Source organism: Herpailurus yagouaroundi, unplaced genomic scaffold (assembly GCF_014898765.1).
Source record: "Herpailurus yagouaroundi ecotype Mexico unplaced genomic scaffold, PumYag 530, whole genome shotgun sequence".
Taxonomy (NCBI): domain Eukaryota; kingdom Metazoa; phylum Chordata; class Mammalia; order Carnivora; family Felidae; genus Herpailurus; species Herpailurus yagouaroundi.
The window spans coordinates 4,189,510-4,212,151 of NW_024412747.1; the positions used below are offsets into that span (position 1 = coordinate 4,189,510).

General features: G+C 46.1%; 2 protein-coding genes across 10 annotated transcripts in view; one reads left to right on the top strand and one right to left on the bottom strand.

The window, feature by feature from the left end:
- The window catches only part of B3GALNT2 (beta-1,3-N-acetylgalactosaminyltransferase 2), a 63,664-nt gene extending 54,768 nt beyond the window's left edge, over positions 1–8,896 (top strand). For 2 of the 4 annotated variants that reach the window (XM_040464887.1, XM_040464888.1), the window contains one exon: positions 1,100–3,715. In XM_040464887.1, coding sequence (XP_040320821.1) covers positions 1,100–1,246 — 147 coding nt within the window. In that variant the 3' untranslated portion in view covers positions 1,247–3,715. Of the gene's footprint in view, positions 1–1,099; positions 3,742–8,885 lie in introns of those variants that run through there. The other 2 variants (XM_040464886.1, XM_040464885.1) reach the window with 2 other exon arrangements.
- The window catches only part of TBCE (tubulin folding cofactor E), a 92,726-nt gene continuing 70,889 nt past the window's right edge, over positions 806–22,642 (bottom strand). For 3 of the 6 annotated variants that reach the window (XM_040464879.1, XM_040464880.1, XM_040464884.1), the window contains 11 exons: positions 19,123–19,222; positions 15,874–15,976; positions 14,627–14,703; positions 13,516–13,611; positions 12,936–13,000; positions 12,780–12,844; positions 10,916–11,068; positions 9,765–9,918; positions 7,214–7,282; positions 6,375–6,434; positions 806–2,904 (listed from right to left, as the gene is read on the bottom strand). In XM_040464879.1, coding sequence (XP_040320813.1) covers positions 2,693–2,904; positions 6,375–6,434; positions 7,214–7,282; positions 9,765–9,918; positions 10,916–11,068; positions 12,780–12,844; positions 12,936–13,000; positions 13,516–13,611; positions 14,627–14,703; positions 15,874–15,976; positions 19,123–19,222 — 1,154 coding nt within the window. In that variant the 3' untranslated portion in view covers positions 806–2,692. Of the gene's footprint in view, positions 2,905–4,183; positions 4,891–6,374; positions 6,435–7,213; positions 7,283–9,764; positions 9,919–10,915; positions 11,069–12,779; positions 12,845–12,935; positions 13,001–13,515; positions 13,612–14,626; positions 14,704–15,873; positions 15,977–19,122; positions 19,223–22,642 lie in introns of those variants that run through there. The other 3 variants (XM_040464878.1, XM_040464881.1, XM_040464883.1) reach the window with 3 other exon arrangements.

Below are 22,642 nucleotides of genomic sequence, written 5' to 3' on the forward strand. Positions count from 1 at the left end.
GGACACGACCTCTGCGTGGCGCCCCGGCCCCAGAGCAGGGCACCCTCGCTGCAGGGGTGAACGGGAATAAACCCCCACCTGCTGGGTCAGCTTTGACAGTCTGTGTCATAGTGAAGCCCAATCTGACTTAACACTGAAGCTAATTTTCTGTATCTGCTAATTGTAGTGTCCGTGGTCTCTGTGGGCCTGAGTCTGTAGTTTGATGTTGCTTATGGAGCTTGTTTCTTGATGTGCTGAGAGACCAGTGTGCGTGACCTCATGTTCCTCGGAAATGGAGGTCTGTGTTTAAAACTCCTTCCACAGAGGGCCTTACCGTCTACTTGACTGCATTACAAACGAATGTGACTCATGCTGCACACCCACCCAGGTGCAGGCGGGGTTCTAGACGCTCAGGGTCAAGGCTGAGACCCAGGTTTTGTTTTCTAAATTACACACACACACACTTTCTCCTTCCCTCCCTCTAGGGGGTCCTGGCTGTGTGAGTCCCCAGGCCCCGTGGCCTTTTAAAACCCAGCAGGGCCTTCGGGGCACACGTGGACTCTAACTCCTTTCCTCTGCCACCAGTTCAAACATGCTGTGAAAAGACTTGATTCTTTCTAGCATCTTTATGTTCTGAGACGGCAGGGGTTTCTCAGGCTCTGTTGTATCACGGGGAAGGCGCTGGTGGTTAAGAGTCAGTCCTTCCTGTTCACCTTGACAGCATCCACTCACCTTTACTACCCTCGCCGTGACTGACCTTGGGCAAAGTACCGCACACTCAGTCTCTCAATCATAAAAGGGAAAGGATTCCTACCTCACAGGTTTGAGGAGTATTCGCTAGTATTTATTCATAAAGCGCCCGCTGCCATCCCCAGAATACCGTAAGCTTCCATGGGAACAGCTGCTGTTACCTCTTCTCGCAGCGGCTGGGAAACTTTCCGTTTGCGCTTCCCAGGCTTTCTGGTCACAGAAATCCCCCCGCTGCCGCCCCCCTCCCGCCCCCACCTGCGGTGGTTTCGGTGGTTCGCACACAGGTGTCTTTGAAGGCCTCTGCCAGCTTTCGTGGTCTGATCTTCAAATCCGTTCCACGGCTTCCAAGTTCACCTTTGTTTTTCTCCAGGACGGCCTGTGGCTGTGTGAGAAGACGTGCGAGACGGGAATGTTGTCGTCACCCCAGTACTCCCCGCAGGAACTGACCCAGCTGTGGAGGCTGAAGGAAGCGTGTGGAGACCCCTGTCAGTGCGAAGCGGCCAGAGGAGGATCGTAACTCGCGGTGTGTGAGGCTGAGGGTGTGTGCAAGCGAGAGTCTGAGGGGAGCCTACAGTTTGGCTGTCGAGTCCATGTGTCTTTCAGGATTGTTCTAGGTTGGCACTTTTTACCTGTAACCAATGTGACATTTCTAAATGTGTGCACAAAATTTCCTTTTTAAAAACCGACTGCTACTGTAGCATAAGAAAAATTTTATTTCTGTATTGGAAGAACATTTGAGAAATACCAAATTGTTTTATAAAACAAAAACGTTTCTAAGAGCTGATGTATCATTTCTAGTTTATAATTAATTACTATCACTTTTGCTTAAAATTTGGCCTAGTTCAGAAATCTTGAGTAATGACAGAGAATGTGAATTTCAAGCTGGATTACAGAATAGTTCCATGAAGCATAATGAGGATAATTAAGGGCCAAAAAGAACTCACAGAATGCCGTGTGGTCACTGATACCAAAGCTTGGGGTTTCTGGAAATGTCTGAAGTGAGCAACTTGAACTTGAAAAGGAACCAATCCACTCGGTTCAGGACTTTGGTTTTAAAGTTCACTTATTAAGTGGGCTAATTCAAGTTTTCTTTTGCCATTTAACACAAATCCTGAAGGTCGCAGTCTGGTACTATCAGAAAAAAAAAAAAACTAAAATGGGGATATAAGTCAAATACCTCTCAGGGTTTTAGCGACATAGGGAAGGATACTGCTTAAACAGTTGACACTTCAAATGAGTTTTGCTTTCTTCCTGTCATTGCCCGATGGTTCCCTACTACACGTGACTTCCCATCAGAGCTGGTCGTCATCTGTAGAAGAAAGTATGCCCAGTGTAGGTGCAGCTGCAGGAAAGACCATGGGATTCATTTTTGCAAGTACTCTAAAAATAGTGCAGCAGAGAAGAGAGATCATAGCATATGCGTTACACACAGAAGAGGTGCCGCCCTGAGTTCAAGGGACAGTTTCCAAAATGACCTTCCAAGTCCTTTTGGTAACCTTTTAAACTAGTAGTAACAGTGGAACTCCATTAAAACTGGTCTTACGCTGGACCTTAACTGTGTTCAGATCTCATTAGACTAGCTAGGTTCTATTTAATATTTAAAGTAGCCATGAACTATAAATACGAAATAAAATCAGTCATTAGCAGTGACCAAGGCTTTGCACCTACTGTTATGTATGTGCCTAGAAATGGTCTCTTCCCAATGAAAAATACCACTTTTTCTCTACTTAGGGCAAGTTGTAAAACCTCTTCTTCTGACAGAATTGTTCCAGAGAATCATTCCTTTCCAGTGAACCCCAGTCATGATAAAACAGTGGAGTCTCTGAACTTGACTAGTTGGCTGTTACCATCGCACTAACAGGTAGTCTCCGTTTTCCACAGAATAGAACTGTAATGACTGCTGGTCATTTTCTAGCTCAATCTCTCTGCCAGGCATCTAAAAACAGAACAAAGGGTCAATACATCAAAGATGTCTGTTTTTCACCGAGAATCCAGCCGAATCACAAAGAGCCCCAGCTGAATGACGTGTCTTACGGGGGGGCGGGGACCTAAGCTTGACTCTGTGTGTCGCTGGGCAACTTACTTTGGGACTTTCGTAGGACAGCACAAGTTCTGACACAGGAACTTTGAGAAGACGTGACAGCAGTCCCTTCACCTTCTGAATGGTCATGGAATCTGTCAAAAGACACACCCTCAGTTCCCTTGAATAACAGTTCCGTGTAAAACGAGCTCACGTGACAAGCCCACAGTCGCAGTGACTCAGTGTTCCATCATTAGGGACAGGCTCACCTGCCCCGGGGCGGCGAGAGCCCTGTCCACACCACCTACTGGACATTCGGGAAGCTGTGGCAAACGGAGCCAATGTTTGACCTAAGTGCCCTTGACAATGGCTTTTCATTACCATCTCAGTGGTGTTTAATATTTCCTCCTTACTCTGAAGAAACCGGAAATCCTATTCTCTGCACAGAGGAGTAAATGTGAGTAAAACCCTGACCTTCCTAAACCTCTGTGATCACTCACTTCTGGATGGCTGAGAGAACGCTGGGGCGGGGCGCCCCGAGGACGTCTGTCTGTCCCTCTGCCTTGGTTTCCTCCCTGGGGAGTGAGGGAGGCCCAAGTGGTCTATAGACTCCCTTCGCACGCGCCCAGTCTGTGGGGATTATGACATGTAAATGCGCTTGACATGCGAGGGGGATTTACTCAGTGAGCAAATGCTTTGGTTTGTTCAGAAAATGCTATGAACTTCTTTCCAAAGATGGGTTGTGGTAAATACTGGATATTTTGGTGATGAGAAATAGTTTCTCTGAAGCTTTAGCTGGAGGTACAGCAATAGTGTGGTGTTCCTACAAATATCACATGTATTCAAATATTTTTCTATCAAAAATGATTTTTGTAAAAGCTGTGTGTGTTTTTATGCAACTTGTCATAATAAATGTTATCTTTATTTTAGAATAAAAACTGGCCTTATTTATGTGTTGAATATAAACACTTAATTGACACCTGTAATTTTAATGAACATAACTTGTTCTTTTACGTGTGAACCTGTGTAGATAATCTTGTCCTTTCAAAAGCCTTAGGTGGACCGGCTTTCCTTGTTTGGAGGGTGATCAGCGATAGGTTAACTCCTCCACAGCAACAGGGAAGACACATTCCTAACTCACATCAGAAACAGAAAGTTTGGTCACAAAACAGTCCTGAGAAGAAATCTGCCTACTCGCACTGTGTCTTTAGAAAAACAGCAAGTTGCATGTAATGCTCTAAATAACGATACCATTTTTAATGGTTAACTGTCCCTGTGCCTCCCCATGACCACTGTTAGAATTTTAACGGGTAGGGCGCCTGGGTGGCTCAGTCAGTCAAGCGTCCGACCTCAGCTCAGGGCATGATCTCATAGTGAGTTCAAGCCCCACGTCGGGCTCTGTGCTGACAGCTCCGAGCCTGGAGCCCACTTCGGATTCTGTGTCTCCCTCGGCTGCTCCTCTGCTCGTGCACTCTCAAAAAATAAAATAGAACATTAAAAAAATTTTTTTTTAAGTTTAACAGGTATACACTTCCAGGCCTTCCTCCATTTCTAGAAGGATGGACAGGTTTCACCTGCAGTGGTCCATCTTTTCTCTCTTCACGCCAGTTCCTCTAGACCTGCACAGCCCAGCACAGCCGCTGCGTGGCTAGTGAGCACCTGAAGTGCGGGGAGTACGACTCAGGAACTGAATTTTATGATTTCAATTTAAGGCATTTAAATGGTGGCTCGTGGCAGCCATCCTGGACAGTGCGGCTCTAGACCTACTTCATTCTCTTTAAAGACCTGTGATACGGCAACGCGTGGCCCAAACTTACTCAACCACTTATTTCTCCACCGGTGAACATCTGTTTTTAATTCTATCATCACAAGTGCCACAAGGTAGAATGCTCGGTCATACCGTATGGGCAAAAGACGATGTTGCAGTCCTTTACATTTCCTTATTTATCACGTTTTGAAGAACAGTTATGTTGGTGGTTGAACACTGGCAGCATGTGGCGTAAAAATCAATAGCAAGAACTGTTGTAATCTGCTGGCTTGCTGCCAGGTTTCGAGAACACAGGACTCAGATTTTATACTGCTTGAAGCAGTAATTATTACATATAATTTCTATGGATGATTCTGCTCTCTGCTGGGTCCATCTGAAGATGAATACAAATCAGTGCATGAACATGGTGGGTGTTCCAGGGGGCACCGCATCTCAGAAGAACTGGGACACAGGTATAGAGGGTGGAAGAGGAGAGGTTGAGGCCACACTGTCGCCATCGGCCTAGAGCCACAGTCACACGCACACCCAGCCACGGTCCTTGACGGATGGAGCTTGGTGCCCTTCCCCAAAGAAGCCCTTGAACAGAAAGCTGAACTCAGGGCTGACAACATTCTTGAGCAAATATTCCTCAGTAATAACCTCCCCAGGAGTTGATTTTATGGATCTGGAAAGTAAAGGGAAAAACAAACACGATCCAAAGCCTACTACATTAACAAAAAGCTCTGGGTCTCTCACTGGTCTGTCCCCGTGAGTGTTTTTACCGACAGTACTTAAGTCTGAAAACAGAATAACCAAAGGGGAGCCACTAGTTTGAATTCATGGTGATCTAACAGCAGAATTACAGATCACAGGAACAGAAATTAGACTGCTAAGGAAAATGGAGTAATACTGGTATGAAATGACAGTTACCAGTCAGAAAGGTACCCCTGTGAGTACAAACCCTTCCATAAGCGATACTGTGAGCTTGTGGGATTTGATAAAAAATTAATTTAAAAATAAATGTGAATTGACTGCACTGACAGGCAAACAAAGAAAAGTCTTTTACTAGAGTCATTTATGGTGATCTACATTCCATTTCTTGGGCAAATCCTCACTGTTCTAAATTTAACCTGTTGATATTACTATTTAACTCTGAATCAAGTTTAATCTTGAGAATTCTTGAGAATTCACAGTATACTCAAAAGATGGGCTGTAATTTTTTCTAAGTTTAAGGTCACTTAGAGCAATCTAGTTTGTTGACACAGAAGTATTTTCGGAATAAAATGAATTCAGTCCCAGCAACACTAATGTTTAGACAGAGTTCCGAAGTAGCTTTTCCAAAAAAAAAGCATTTCAGTGTTTCCATTAAAAGACCACGTCTGAGAACTTTCCACACGGGGACTCCCGATCGGTAAGGAGTCGAGCGTATGAGAAGTCACAGATGTCCAAATAATTCACAGTTCGGGTCACTAGGACACATTTCCTGTTTTACAAAGGGATGGTGAGACAGACCTCAAGCCCAGTGAAACAGTCTCTCTGGACCAGAGCAACAGTTTGAGAACTAAACCGAGGTGGATGCAGGAAAGGCCAAGCCAGTCCAGCACTAATGACTTTGGCTGAAGATGTAAATGTACGCAGGGGCTTCTGGTTTAACAGGACTTTCCTAGATAAGCTGATACGGTTACAGGAGACTCGGGCTTCCGGGCGGGCCCGGCGCGGGCGGGGGAGGACAATGATGCTGGCACGATTAGTTGTATTTTAGATCATAAAAGATTAGTGAAAACGTATCAACTCTAGAAGTTCAGACACTTTGCTTCCAGCCAACTCCTAGGCCAGCAATTCATAAGTGCAACGAGTGGAAAAGCCTGTTTTTCTTACCTGGCAGTTGTTTTTCTGTGACTTTCTGATCAACCTGATTAGGATATTTTATCTTCAGTGCTTGAAGGAAAAAAGGAAAGAGAGTGACTGAGACCTACTGTAATAAGGATTTAAATTACACACACGTTAACAGCAGCTGACAAATGATAATGGCTGTTCAGTACAGCTTGGCTCAAATCCTAATAAAGGGTCTTACCGATGTTGAAAATCCCTTCTGTTAACACTTCACAGAATTACTAACAACAACAAAAATAGCTGGACCAATGTTCTAATGCCATCCCTTCTCCCCTTAGTAGTCCTTTCCTGAGAATTTGGCTGTGTGTTCCAGTGTAAGAAAAGTCACAAATTTACAAATCACAAGTCCATTCACTTCTCACATACTGCCCATTTATAACACCATTAGGTGAATCGAAAGCATGAGAATTGCCAAAATGTCCAATATAAGAATTAAAATTCTTTTAAAATGTTTATTTTTGAGAGAGAGAGAGAGAGAGAGAGAGAGAGAGAGACAGACCAGGCATGAGTGGGAAAGGGACAGAGAGAGGAGGAGACAGAATCCACAGCAGGCTCCGAGCTGTCAGCACAGAGCCTGACGCGGGGCTCAAACCCACGAACCGCGAGATCATGACCTGAGCCAGATTCGGACACTCAACCGAGCCACCCAGGCTCCCCCCAATATAAGCAGTTAGATAGGCTTGAGAATTCATCATTTCTCTAAAAACTGAAGTACTCACTTAGTACTTACTTAAGAGAAACAATCACTATTAGCTCATCACTATCTGTTTCCGTGCCTAAGGACGCGAATACAAATACGCGGTCTTTGAGTGTGAGGTTCTTACTTAGTAGCTGGTTTTTGAGCAAAAACGGCTGTCGTGTTTTGAGTTCCCCGTCTTCAGGTGCACCATATTCTGCGGAAGAAGAAATAAAAAAGGATGAGTGATAAGCCTTAAGCCACCGGAAGCAAAAATACAAACAGTAAGTGTTTGCATAGCCTTTTCCCTTCGGGGATAAACCTCGCAGCGGCTGCCACGCGAACCTGGCAGCGGGGTCCTTTTATTCAGTTACTGGTTTGCTTGTTTATTTTTAGGAAGGGCGGACGCAACTGCTTGCAAGCCTGGGACCCTCCGTCACTGATCCTCACAGACGGCGCCCCGACTCGAGCTGGCAAGAGGAGGCTGGGCTTTCAGACACTTAGGACACTTTTTATTCAAAGTTTCACCTTTGCTAACCGTTCCCTCGCATTCTGGGTCCTGAGAGAGGAGCCTGGTGCCATCTGGGGCACAGCTCACGGGACACCTTCGAGTCTCAGCCAGAGCGCGCGACACCAGGCCGGGCGCTCAGCACCTCCCCCTGCCTGGGAAGGGGATCCCATAGGAGGACATCAGAAAAGCTGGAGCCTTCCTGCTCCAACTTCTGCTGGGCCAACCAGAGACCGCGTTTCTAGAAATACCCCCAAGTATCTGTGCTTTTGTCTCGTAGCGTTCTCAGCCGTAGGCACAGGAATGCGTTAGAATCTTCCCTTCCTATCACCTCCCCCAAGTGCTGAATTCACCTAAGGTGGCCAGGAAATTGGTCCAGCTAATAGAGTGATTTGAAAGCAATTCCCATAGGCAGCTTTTCTTCCTCAAAGATAATGTTCCAGCCTGAAGTGCGTATGCGGTGAGCTTCTTGCATTAGGAAATATATATTAAAAAAAAAAAAGAGGGGCGCCTGGGTGGCTCAGTCGGTTAAGCGGCCGACTTCAGCTCAGGTCATGATCTCGCGGTCCGTGAGTTCACGCCCCGCGTCGGGCTCTGTGCTGACAGCTCGGAGCCTGGAGCCTGCTTCGGATTCTGTGTCTCCCTCTCTCTGACCCTTCCCTGTTCATGCTCTGTCTCTGTCTCAAAAATAAATAAACGTTATAAAAAAAAATTTTTTTAATAAATAAATAAAAATTAAAAAAAAAAGAAAAAAAAATCACATAAAAGTGAAATTTGGAATAATAATGAAGTCAAAACAAAATGGAAAGTTACATCAGGGACTAAGAATCATGAAGTCATGGCTTGACCCAGGCTGGCGAGGGTAAGGAAGTACCTTGTGTTCCCAGTGCCCAAACCAGTAGGGGACACGCACACGGGGAGCTTTCAGGACAGAGCGCTGAGCAAGTACCGTGCACTCGTCTGAACTTTCCTGGACGTTAGAATTAGCTGGGGAGCTTAAATGCCAATGCCCAGATTCTACCTTGACATCTGTGTGTTTTTTTAAGTTTACTTATTTTTGAGAGACCAAGAGAGTGCGAGCAGGGGAGGGGCAGAGAGAGAGAATCCCAAACAGGCTCCGCACTGTCCGCACAAAGCCCGACATGGGGCTCCAACTCACGAACCGTGAGGTCACGACCCAAGCCGAAACCGAGAGTCAGATGCTTAACCAGCTGAGCCACCCGGGCGCCCCTTAATTTTTAAAATGCCCTCAGTACGTTTCTGGGGACACACACCCCAATGTTTATAGCAGCACTATCAACAATAGCCAAAGTATGGAAAGAGGCCAAATGTCCATCGGTGGATGAATGGATAAAGAAGATGTGGTATATATATATATATACAGTGGAATATTACTCGGCAATCAAAAAGAATGAAATCTTGCCATTTGCAACTATGTGGATGGAACTAGAGGGTATTATGCTAAGCAAAATTAGTCAGAGAAAGACAAAAATCATGACTTCACTCACATGAGGACTTTAAGCGACAAAACAGATGAACATAAGGGAAAGGAAACAAAAATAATATAAAAACAGGGAGGGGGACAAAACAGAAGAGACTCATAAATATGGAGAACAAACTGAGGGTTCCTGGAGGGGGTGTGGGAGGGGTGATGAGCTAAATGGTTAAGGAGCACGAAGGCATCTACTCCTGACATCATTGTTGCACTATACGCTAATTTGAATGTAAATTAAAAAAAAAATTGAATTAAAATGCCCTCAGTACAACCCGAGTCGAGATACGCTGGAGTGCCTCCTGCCCCCCTCAAAGGAAGGAGAGTACTGCCTCCTCGAGCAGGGAGTCGGGTGAGCACACAGACACGAGAACTTCCACGCACAGCTGCTTTCTGTCCCCGAATGCCAGCCTCTCTCTTCCAGGAGCGCACGCCCTTTCCCAGCTTCCTTCCTTCTGCTCAGACAGCTGCCTGCTTCTCCTTCCTAAAGGCAGCGGTTTAATTCTTGCTCCCAACTCGCTGGATCGGCCCCAGGAAAGCACCCGTCAGCTATGCAGAGGAGTACGAAGAGACCCAGAGGAGAAAAACGGTGGCACCGAGGGTCCCCTTTGCTCCCCAGCTGTTCTAGCTGCAAGGCCGCTGGCAGGGAGGGGGGTGGGGGTCGCCGCGCGGGGAAGGCTCCGGGCCTCATGTACGTACTCAGGCAGAGCGACTGGTATCTGGGATGGGCTGCAAGAAATTCTTCATTTGGCCTGTTTTTGTCTGGATCCTGATGTCCACCAGCCTTTTTCCATTCATTTCCAAATGCTTTTCGGTAATCAAGCTCAGCCCCACGCCTTTCCTCTGGTAGAATCTGTATTAATGTGAATAAAAACAGGTCTGTTAAGGTGGTTTTTTTTTTTAATGTTTATTTTCGAGAGCTCATAAATAAGGGGGAGGGGCAGAGAGAGAGGGAGGCACAGAATCTGAAAACCGGCCCCAGGCTCCGAGCTGTCAGCACAGAGCCCAACGAGGGGCTCAAACTCCTGACCCAGGAGATCGTGACCTGAGCCAAAAGAAGCCGGCTCCGCTGAGCCCACCAACTGAACCACCAGGTGCCCCCGTTAAAGTGTTCTTCTAGTGAGTGTTTGCATTTTGTACCCTGTCTTTCCTCCACTCTTCACACACACAGAATAATCACATCGAGAGGGACGACGCTTCGTATGGCTTTACCTTTCCTCGCTAACATGGACAGAATTCAAGAGTTTACTGAAGAAAAACCAGTTTCGGTCTTACACTTTTCTTCATGAGAGTATTTGTCCACCTGCCAGCGTGTGGGCTGCGGCAGGTGCCCTGGGCCCCTGGGGGCGCTGACACCACAGGCGAACGGCCCCACCTGGGCGATCGGCTGAGGAGAGGACAGCCTCTGCGGTTCTGTGTCCCGTCTGCCTCTGCCCCCCCAGGAAAAGGAGCAAGTGCCCAGAATCCCTCGCCCCTCTTCAAGGGGCAGCTAGGCAACTTCTGTCCTCACCCGAGTAACGCCACCTCCTGAGGAGTCGGAAAGAAAGACTTCTTAGTACCGCACAAAGGTAGTATTTTACCATATGGGGGAAAAGCTACATCTGAACCCTTTACAAGATTCAGGGGCGCCCGGGTGGCTCAGTCAGTTAAGCGTCCGACTCTTGATCTTGGCTCCGGTCCTGATCCCATGGTTTGTGAGGTCGAGCCCCGTACAGGACTCTGTGCTGACAGCGTGCAGCCTCCTTGGGATCCCTCTCTCCTTCTCTCTGCCCTTCTCTCATTCACGCACTCACATGCACTCTCTCAACCAACCAACCATAAAATACCTCATCATGATACTAAGCGCCCACCTCACATTTGTTCAGGGTCTTCAGCTGACCGATTTTGGCGATGATGAACTGGCGTGTGGTCTGTGGTCCGCTGCCTCCTTCCGTCAGGGGGTTTCTTACACAGGACAGAGCACGCAGACTCTGTAACTTATCCAGCTCATTGATAAATGACCACTGAAACCCAACGGAAAAAATACGTGAATCTAAGCATGTTTCAGGCTACTTTCCTAGATGATTTGAACTAGCCAGAGAAAAGCATGAATCTCTAGTTCCAATCGGAGGCACTGGATCTCATCATGCGCCAGGCACCCACTAAGACGACCGTGCGCTTTTACTCTAGAACTGTGCCGTGTAAAATGACTGTCTGCTGACGGGTGAATTAAACTAATTTCTCTGTTAATATTTTTGGGTTTTCTGAGGAGTTTCACCCTGAGGAAGCACTTCCCTTTCAATCTAAAGTATCTTTTGACTACAGCAAAATAGAAAGTTTCTGCAGAGCAAGGAAACCATCAACAAAACTAAAAGGCAACCTACAGAATGGGAGATCATCGCAAATGACATATCCAATAAAGGCTGAGTCCAGAATATGTAAAGAACTTGTAAAACTGAATGCCCAAAAGACAAATACAGTAAAACCTTGGATTGTAACTTGTCCTGCGAATGTTCCGCAAGATGAGCAAACTTTTCTGATAAATTTAACGTGATAAACGAGCAATGTCTTGCAATACAAGTACTACGTGAGGCCGAATGTCACATGATCACAGCTGAGCCAGTGGTTCTTGAAATTCGCTTTGATATATACAAGTGCTTTAGAGTATAGCTTGCCTCCGGAACAAATTATGCTCATAAACCAAGGTTTTACTGTGATTCGATTAAAAACGGGCAAAAGAAATGAACACATTTCTCCAAAGAACACATCCAGATGGCCAACAGATACAAGCAAAGATACTCAACGTCACTCATCATCAGGGAAGTGCAAATCCAAACTACAATGAGGTATCATCTCACACCTGTCAGAAGGGCTAATATCAAAAACACAAGAAGCAACAAGTGTTGGTGAGGATGTGGAGAAAAAGGAACCCTTGTGCATTGCTGGTGGGAATGCAAACTGGTGCAGCCACTGTGGAAAACGGTACGGAGGTTCCTCAAAAAGTTAAAAACAGAACTCCCTACAATCCAGTAATTGCATTACTGGGTCGTTACCCCCAAAATACAAAGACACTAGCTTTGGGATACATGCACCCCTATGTTTATTGCAGCGTCGTTTACAAGAGCCAAATCATGGAAGCAGCCCAAGTGTCCATCAATAGGTGGCTGGATAAAGAAGACGTGGTATGTGTGTGTGTGTGTGTGTGTGTGTGTGTGTATACACACACACACACACACATACACACACACACATACACATATATATAGTAAAATATTACTCAACCCTCAAAAAGAATAAAATCTTGCCATTTCCAACAACATGGATGGAGCGAGAAAGTATTATGTTACATGAAATAAGTCAAAGACAAATACCGTATGATTTCACTCATGTGGGATTTAAGAAACAAATGAACAAAAGGAAAACACAAGAGAGCGAGACAAACTAAGAAACAGAATTTTAACTCTAGAGAACAAACTGATGGTCACCAGAGGGGAAGGGGATGGGGGTGAAATAGGTATCACGATGAGCACTGGGTCCTGTGGGGAGGTGTTGAATCCCTGTATCGTACACCCGAGACTAATAGGACACTGCATGTTAACTCTACTAGAATTAAAGTTAAACACTTTAATAAAGAATAGTCTTAAAGTAAAATATTTTTTAATAGAAGGAACCTGCAAACTCCATCATAAGAGTGGAAGTGAGGATACAGTATGCACATTGTGAAGAAGCTCTTACTTGTGAGATCTGATTGTCATTTACTACAAGGTACTGCAAGGAAGGAAACATTGATGTTTTGCACCCTGGAAAAAAGGAGAATTAAGTTACACGGCAGAAGTGAAAGCTCAGAAGTATGGGCTATCGGGCGGGGGGAGTAGAGTTAATCTCAAATACCAGTTCCTGCATCCGGAAAATGTATAGAAGAAATTCCGACGTCAGAAAGGATTAGTTGTTCTAATCTGAAATTTAAAATGTTAAATTTGATTACAAGGAACAATATAAAATGCTACAGGCGGTCAACCAGACTAGATTTGTAATGCTCTTCCCCCACCCTAGCTTTTGTGCCCCATGAAATGCTTAGAAACCACAGAGTCTGGTTTAGGGTGAGCCGAGAGGACTGTTCACGCTACGTTGTGAGGGCTCCCCAGTCACCTAACTGCTCCTGGTGCCCGCGGCGGTGCCACGTGTTAACGGGTCTCCAAGAGCAAACAGACATGATCTGACTTCCGTAAGTTTAATGAATGAAGACTTCTGACATTAGCACCAGGCCGAATTACCCTTTCCTCAAGGACCTAGTACAGACACAAACTGCGCACTATGTGGTCTGCAAACACCTCCTCTACATAAATTCAGAGAAAAGTTTCCCAAAGGGGATTGGTGTGTGAATTCCATCTGAGCAAGTACACACAGCCTACGATCCATTCACTAAAAACCTCCTAAGCACTGCTGTAACGGCATTTTAGGAGCAAATTACCTGGGGAGATATGCTATGAGAAACAGCTGATTTTCATCAATTAATGGATTAGAGGAAAGGTCTAATAACTTGACCGTCTGTAGAACATCCGCCGGCCTGTGTGGAAAATCAAAGTGTGTCAACATGAATGTAATCTGACTTGTCTTCAAAGATACATGGCTTTTAAAATACCTGCATTTGGTGTAAAGGAGGTGAAGGGAGCAGGAGGCGAGTGGACAGGACTGTGAAAGGGCAACAGGAGGGAGGGACCCTTGCAGTGCTGGAAATGTCCTCTATGTGGATGGACCAACCTCAGGATCCTGGCTGTGGTATCGCACCCATGGGAGAAAGTGGGTGATGGGTACAGGGGAGCTCTGGGCATTATTTCTTATAACTGCATGTGAACCTCAAATTATCCCCAAATAAACATTTCACTTAAAAACACCTGCATTCGCCTGTATAATAAGTCGTTCCATACAGTGAAGTCTCATTAGCTTGAATCCTTTCATTGGGAATGTATTATAAATTTGCCCACGTTTAATTTCACATAGTAATTTAATGATATCAACAAAAGAGGCAAGACAACATATTTAATTTACTCAAGGAAAATAAGCTTTTCCATAGACTCAGTACATCAATCTTACACACACAGTGCTACCTACAATGCAGGATTTGATCCGTAAAAAGCATTTCCTCTAGAACCTCCATTTAGAAACAGAAGTTAACTATATTTCTATGAAGCTACTAAAGTTCTGGTCTTCAAATATGTTTAATTCAAGGCTTACACTCTGATGGGCTGTGAGTAATTTGTGAGTAATAAGCATTTTCCCATTCTTATTTGCAAATCCTTAAAAAAAATAATGTTGGGGGGCACCTGGGTGGCTTAGTTAAGTGTCTGATTCCATTTCTGCTCAGGTCATGATCTCACGGTCTGTGGGATCAAGCCCCACATCAGGCTGTATGCTGACAGTGTGGAGCCCGCTTGGGATTCTCTCTCCCTCTTTCTCTGCCCCTTCCCCCCATACTCTCTCTCTCAAAATAAATAAATAAAATTGATGATGGGTATACTGGAGATCATGTGTTTATTCAGGATGACTGAACGGTGACACGCGTGGACGTGAACCCTTGTTACCTTTCTGAAATGGAGATGTCGTTAGACTTGAGGTACAGCTCCTCCAGGACCGGCCACCCGGGGGCGCACCGCAGCACCTAGAAGGGAAACTCCGGTCAGGGCGAAACAGCCTCTACTGGTCCTTCCTGTGTGTTTTACCTTCCCCATCAATTCAGTTCAGTTACTGTTTGGGAAACAAAGTGCCCTACGGACATTTCATCGCAGACTCTAATTCAGGCCAGGAGTGCTAGTGGACGGGCGGTAACACTTAAATGTTAAGAGCTGTGTTTTAAGGACACGGCCGCATAGACATTGAGCACTCTAAGCTACGAGCGGGCCATCCAGGGGTGTCCTGAACTGTACAAGTCTCCTGCGAAGTAGACTTGCAGACAGGACAGTTTGCTTAACCAAAAAAAGGAAGGGACTTGAGGTCCCCACCTGTCCTCGATTCTCAATGCCAACCCGGGTTTGCGAAGAGGACGCTAATCGGACGGTACTTCGCAACCATGGATTCTAAATTTCCCCACTTGCACTTCATCCCCAGCATCTCGATCTCCAAGTGCCCTTCCTGTTCTGATGCTCAATCTGAACCCACTCACCAGGAAGGAGCCCTAGGACACAGGCACACCAGGCAGAGGTGATTCGTCCCTAAGGGAGGCATGTCCCTCGGTGGCATTTCATAGACAAACCACTTGGCTGGGGATATACTTATCTGCACTTGGTTCGAAAAAGGAATATTCTGGGTGTGTGAGGTCAGTTAACCTCAAACAGAAAATAGTAGTGCCAGCTATAAATCCCAAACGCTGCCGGGTGAAGGACCCCCGAGTCCACTTTCGAGCCCAGCTGTATATGATGAACGGCGGCTTCCAAGAGCCAAACTGCAAATAAGAAAAGGATGCGAGAATCTTTCGGCAGCTGTGCCTCGGAGCACTTGCGGGAAAACCCAGCGAGCTAAAAGCCCAATCCACAGCTAACTTGAGAGCTTTCTAAGTTCAGCCTGTGTGAACTGCACAGCATTATGGAACGCCACCGTCTAGAACGATGGCAGAACAAAACAGAAGGAGCCGAGAGAGAGAACACCGATCCCAAGATAGAAAATTCTACCTCACTACAACAATTTTGTAACTCCTTTCTGTGAGGCAGTTTAAAGGATCCTATTATTTGGATAATATGATTAAAATGAAGGCACAGTTGTGCCTCAATTGCCTATTAAGCCAAGAATTTAAAATTTCTTATCTCTGGGTAATAAACTAAAGAAATATGATTACCTCAGCCCACGTTATTCCTGTTCGGTTAAGAACTAAAACCTTCAGTGCAGGAAATGTTCCAGCTAGAGATGGTGAAACCGAGGGAAAGTGTAGTTTATTCTCACTGTGTAGAAAAAGAAGACACAATGTGCTGAATGCTTGCTCTCCAGTAGGCCCGAGTGAAAGTCATAGAAAGCAACAATTTGGGATTTAATATGAGGCATTTGGTTTGTTTCCACCTTAAAATGAAATTAAAGGTGCCTGGATGGCTCAGTCGGCTAAGCGTCCGACTAGGTTTTGGCTCAGGTCATGATCTCACGGTTCACGGGATCGAGCCCTACATCGGGCTCTGTGCTGAGTATGGAGCCTGCTTGGGATTCTCTCTCTTTCCCTGTGTCTCTGCACCCCGCCCCCTGCTCATGCTCTCTCAAAATAAACATTGTATTAAAAAATGGAATTAATGGCACAAAAACAGACACATAGACCAATGGAATAGAATAGAAACCCCAGAACTAGACCCACAAACGTATGGCCAACTCATCTTTGACAAAGCAGGAAAGAACATCCAATGGAAAAAAAGACAGTCTCTTTAACAAATGGTGCTGGGAGAACTGGACAGCAACATGCAGAAGGTTGAAACTAGACCACTTTCTCACACCATTCACAAAAATAAACTCAAAATGGATAAAGGACCTGAATGTGAGACAGGAAACCATCAAAACCCTAGAGGAGAAAGCAGGAAAAGACCTCTCTGACCTCAGCCGTAGCTATCTCTTACTCGACACATCCCCAAAGGCAAGGGAATTAAAAGCAAAAGTGAATTACTGGGACCTTATGAAGATAAAAAGCTTCTGCACAGCAAAGGAAACAACCAACAAAACGAAAAGGCAACCAACGGAATGGGAAAAGATATTTGCAAATGACATATCAGACAAAGGGCTAGTATCCAAAATCTATAAAGAGCTCACCAAACTCCACACCCGAAAAGCAAATAACCCAGTGAAGAAATGGGCAGAAAACATGAATAGACACTTCTCTAAAGAAGACATCCGGATGGCCAACAGGCACATGAAAAGATGTTCAGCGTCGCTCCTTATCAGGGAAATACAAATCAAAACCACACTCAGATATCACCTCACGCCAGTCAGAGTGGCCAAAATGAACAAATCAGGAGACTATAGATGCTGGAGAGGATGTGGAGAAACGGGAACCCTCTTGCACTGTTGGTGGGAATGCAAATTGGTGCAGCCGCTCTGGAAAGCAGTGGGGAGGTTCCTCAGAAAATTAAAAATAGACCTACCCTATGACCCAGCAATAGCACTGCTAGGAATTTATCCAAGGGACACAGGAGTACTGATGCATAGGGGCACTTGTACCCCAATGTTCATAGCAGCACTCTCAACAATAGCCAAATTATGGAAAGAGCCTAAATGTCCATCAACTGATGAATGGATAAAGAAATTGTGGTTTATATACACTATGGAATACTACGTGGCAATGAGAAAAAATGAAATATGGCCTTTTGTAGCAACGTGGATGGAACTGGAGAGTGTGATGCTAAGTGAAATAAGCCATACAGAGAAAGACAGATACCATATGGTTTCACTCTTATGTGGATCCTGAGAAACTTAACAGGAACCCATGGGGGAGGGGAAGAAAAAAAAAAAAAGAGGTTAGAGTGGGAGAGAGCCAAAGCATAAGAGAGTGTTGAGAACTGAGAGCAAACTGAGGGTTGATGGGGGGTGGGAGGGAGGAGAGGGTGGGTGATGGGTATTGAGGAGGGCACCTTTTGGGATGAGCACTGGGTGTTGTATGGAAACCAATTTGACAATAAATTTCATATATAAATAAAAAAAAAAGGAATTAATTAAAAACCAAAGGAGCCCAGACTATCAGTCCTACTGATACGCTATACCTGAGGCTGTAATTTTGCTTCTCCAGAGTCTCTAAACCCCTCTTTTCCATTAGGATGGATCAAATAAATCACCACCTTTTCAATTTTCTCTCATGATCCTCATCTCAGGACTCAATCCTGACGGTCTTTTTTTTTATTTACTTAAAAATTTTTTTTCAGTGTTTATTTTTGAGACAGACAGAGACAGAGCATGAACAGGGGAGGGGTAGAGAGAGAGGGAGACACAGAATCTGAAACAGGCTCCAGGCTCCGAGCTGTCAGCACAGAGCCCGATGTGGGGCTCAAACTCATGAACTGCGAGATCAAGACCTGAGCCGCAGTCGGACGCTTAACCGACTGAGCCACCCTGGCTCCCCCTGACAATCTTTTTGAAAGAAGATACCATTAAAACATGTTAGCCCTTATTTCCAGAAGAGGAGACACTGTGGGCCAACTTACACCCTTTGCTCTATTTGAAGCACAATCAATTTAGGCCTCACCATCTACTATAACTGAATCTGCCTGAACCAGGCACAACCCACCTATCTGTGTGAAGCTGGCTCGAGTATGAAAGGGGATGCCTGGCTGAGGCCTTGGAAAATAAGGTTCAGAGATTGAAACTAAGCAAGAATTTGAAAAGGCCTGGAAAATTATGGCATTAGTGAAACACATATCTTGATGGAAAATCCTTATCAGAACTGAATGAAACAGCAGTCCAGTGAAATTATTCATTTCTAAAGCAATTAAATGCTAGAAACTTCAGAATGGAGAAGCACCTTTTTTTTTTTTTTAAAGATTTTATTAAGTAATCTCTACACCCAGCGTGGGACTCACACTCATGACCCCAAGATCAAGAGTTGCACGCTCCAATGACTGAGTGAGCCAGGGTGCCCCCAACAAGCACTGTTCATAGCACCTCTCCAATTCTTCAGTGAAATACCAACTCCTCCAGATGGCCCATCCTTCATGGTTAGGCTCACGAAAAATATGGAGATCTTGCTCAATAGGCCAACCCACGCCAGCCAATCAAAGGAAAACACATTCCACCCCCCCACCCCAAAAAAAGGGATACCTGGCTGGCTCAGTCAATAAAGCGTGTGACTCTTGATTTCGGGATCGGGAGTTGGAGCCCCACATTGGGCACAGAGACTAAAAGTAAGTAAAACACACCCCTATAGTGAGTCACCTCGTGTGACCATTTGAAAAACTACAATAACCAAGGATTAAATACTAAGTCAAAGACAAAGTTAGAGTAAGTCAAGTCTTAAATTCCAGTAAGCTGTCTCCCCCCTCCTTCCCACAGCGATGTCGTGAGGGAACAAGGAGAGATCAGGAGTTTTATACCAGGTGACAAATGGACGTCCAAGGGTTCATACCTGAGATTGAGAACTTCCAGGTGTTTGAGCTGATCAGCAATACTTAGGACTTCATCCCATGAGGACAGCAGGTTTCTTGACAAATCTACCCTTCTGATATCTCAAAGCACACATTAAGAAAGAGTGACATAGAAAGATTCAGACAAGACATAACAGTAGTTACCTCTTAATTCTGCAGCATGGATTTTTATTTACTTATTTATTTGTTACCTTACACTCTCTATCTTGCTTGAAATGTTTTCCTTTTCTTCCCTTTACTTTTCCCTTTATTTATTTATTTTTTTTATTTGAGAGAGAGAATTTTAGCAGGCTCCACGCTCAGCATGGAGCCTGACATGGGGCTCGATCTCACAGCCCTGGGATCATGATCTGACCCAAAATCAAGAGCCAAATGCTCAACCAAGTGAGCCACGCAGGTGCCCTACTTTTTACCTTTTTAAATCACAGAACTCTTGCTTCAGATCCTGTGTCTCCCTCTCTCTCTGCCCCTCCCCAGCTCATACTCTCTCTCAAAAATAAACAAACATTAAAAAAAATATTTTTAAAAGGAGGCACCTGGAGAGCTCAGTCCATTAAGTGTCTGACTTCGGCTCAGGTCATGATCTCACGGTCCGTGAGTTCGAGCCCCACATCAGGCTCTATGCTGACAGCTCAGGACCTGGAGCCTGCTTTGGATTCGGTCTCCCTCTCTCTCTGCCCCTCCCTAGCTCACACTCTGTCTCTCTCTCTCTCTCTCTCTCAAAAATAAATACAAAAAGTTTTTTTAATTAATCACCCAATTCCTTATTTAGAAATGAAAGTTTATCATATACTGCAAACTTAAGACAAACGTCTACAATTGAGTAAATAAGAACCAAATGTTATAACCAATGCTAAACCATCCTGAGGATGTCCAACAAAAAGAGAAAAGAGAACCGTGTTAGTGACTGATTTATTAAGCACCTAAGGTATACCCGCAGGCCTTGTCCTGGGCACTACCTACGGCTGCGGCCTCACGGCAACGCACACGCCTTCTCCTACGGTGCATCATTCTGCTCTGCAGGAACCTCCAAATCACGAGTGGCATCCCCAGGACACGCAACAGGGGTTAGCATGGACAAATGTCCTAAAGTGCTACGGAGGATTTGGGAATTCAGGGGATAAATTAGGAGGACGGAAAGAAAAAGGCACCGAGCTGAATCCTGGAGGGGAGTGCCATGCCGTCCAGAAAGGCACAGCTTAGCAGAACCCCCGGGGACAGAGAAATGGGAAGAGAAGCTTGGAGCAGGACGGGGCGGCTAAAGGAGAATCTTGCATACTACTCTGCTATGGAGGGAAATTATTCAGTTCATCCATCTATCCCGCAAGTGTCGGGGCCCAGAGTATAGCAGCAAACACTGGGGGACACGGTGTTAAGCACGTGGCTCTGCAACATGCCAGGTACAGACACAGGCTCAGAGTAACAGAGCAAAGGACAGAGGAAAGGGGTGTGTGGGGGCTGCATATACACTGGTGGTGGAAGCCCATCTTCTCTGTGAAGGTGCCACTTAAGCGGAGCAGCTCAGCAAATGAAGAAATGCCATCTTGGAGAAGAGCATCCGGGCAAAGAGAATGATACAAGCAAAGGCCCTTGGTTATAGAATGCAGGTGACCTACGACAGGGACAGCGAGCTCCAGTGTGCCTGGGTGGAGGGGGTGCGGGGTGCTGGAAATGCAGTCACATGGGCCGCAGGGGCCAGGCCACATCACCAAGGGCCCCGCAGGCCACTACACAATCTCGGCTGGTCTCTGACTGAAACGGGAGGTACTGAGGGGTCAGGACCCTCCTGTGACTGCTGAGCTGGGTGCTTTCACACCCCACGGTCAAGCTCCAGCCACCTTTCATTTCCATGACGCTGCTGACTAGGGGCTGTCGGGGTTCGTTAGAAACAGTGAGTCCAGTATCCTTCCCTCAAAGTGTAGGCCAGGATCATAAATATACCTGCTAGTCTGCCCAGAGCACATGGACGCCTGCATTCTGAAATCAACTCCAAACTCTAACAGTTTCATGCACCGCCCTCACGCACGTGCACGCACACGCACTGCCCCTCATGCACGCACAGTCCAAGGAGCTCCTGGCGTTGCACGGTGTCTGCTCGCAGGGACAGACCCTGTGCCCCATGCAGAGTCAGCTGCTTCCCAGCCCGGCAAGCTCAGGGCCCTGGCACTCCTGCAGCTTGTCGTCTGGACTCAGGGAGGGACCTTGGAGGGGGCCACTGAAAAAGGATGACTTAATTACACACAGGCAAAACTTCCACTTCAGGCGGGAATTCAACCAGGAACTGTGAGACACTCATCACCACATCTGCAAATATCAGCCGTGACTTGATTATCTCACGAAACCTCATTGCTTCTAGTCTGGGGGACGCTTTCCCCCCAGGAGAGAGCCACGTAAAAAAGCACGATGCTGCCTCTCTAGCACACTGCTGACAACTCTGAGCAATCCAACTGCAGACGTTCCCAAACCCACCTACTGGCCACATCTTTTCTGATATGTTGAAAATAAGTCTTGAGCCACCCAATTCCCAATCTTCTCAAATCACTGGGGAGCCGGCCGGGCAGATCACAGAACGCTCCAGACGCTGCCATGGCATCCCTACCAAACTACACCCTCCACCTCAGTTCCCTTAACCACGGAGGAAGGGACCACGTTGGTTCAGCCCACGGGGGCGATGGGAGGGGCTGCTCACAGGCAAGGTGACCAGGTCCCGACCGACCTGCAGGCTGAGGAAGTAAGACACCCAGACATGCTGGCCGGGGAGCTCTGCTCTGATTTCGGTCACCATAAAGGATGCACCGTAGGTGTAGTTAGAAATAGTTAGAAATAGCTGGCTAAAGGGGCACCTGGGTGGCTCAGTCGGTGGAGTGTCCGACTTTGGCTCAGGTCATGATCTCACGGTCCGTGAGTTCGAGCCCCGCGTCGGGCTCTGTGCTGACAGCTCAGAGCCTGGAGCCTGCTTCAGGTTCTGTATCTCCCTCTCTCTCTGCCCCCCTCCAGCTTGTACTCTGGCTCTCTCTCTCTCTTTCTCAAAAGTAAATAAATATTAAGAAAAAATTTAAAAAAAGAAAAAAAAAAAAGAAATAGCTGGCTAAAGAGAGCTGCTCATCTGCCGTCTCTTCACTCAGGGGACACGGATCATAAACTGCTATGTTTGGTATAAATTATTATGGGGAGATTGGGCAGGCTTCAAGAATTGTGAGAAGACCTTTTAAAGTTAGAGAAAGTGGGGGCACCTGGGTGGCTCAGTCGTTGAGCATCCTTCCAACTCTTGATTTCAGCTCAGGTCATGATCCCAGGGTCTTGGGATTGAGCCCCATGTCAGCATGGAGCCCGCTTAAGATATTTCCTCCCTCCCTCCCTCCCTCTCTCTCTCCCTCTTTCTCTCGGGGGAGCCCAAGTGGCTGAGTTGGTTAAGCCTGACTTCAGCTCAGGTCGTGAATTTCATGGCTCCTGAGTTCGAGGCTCTGTGCTGACAGCTCAGAGCCTGGAGCTTGCCTCAGA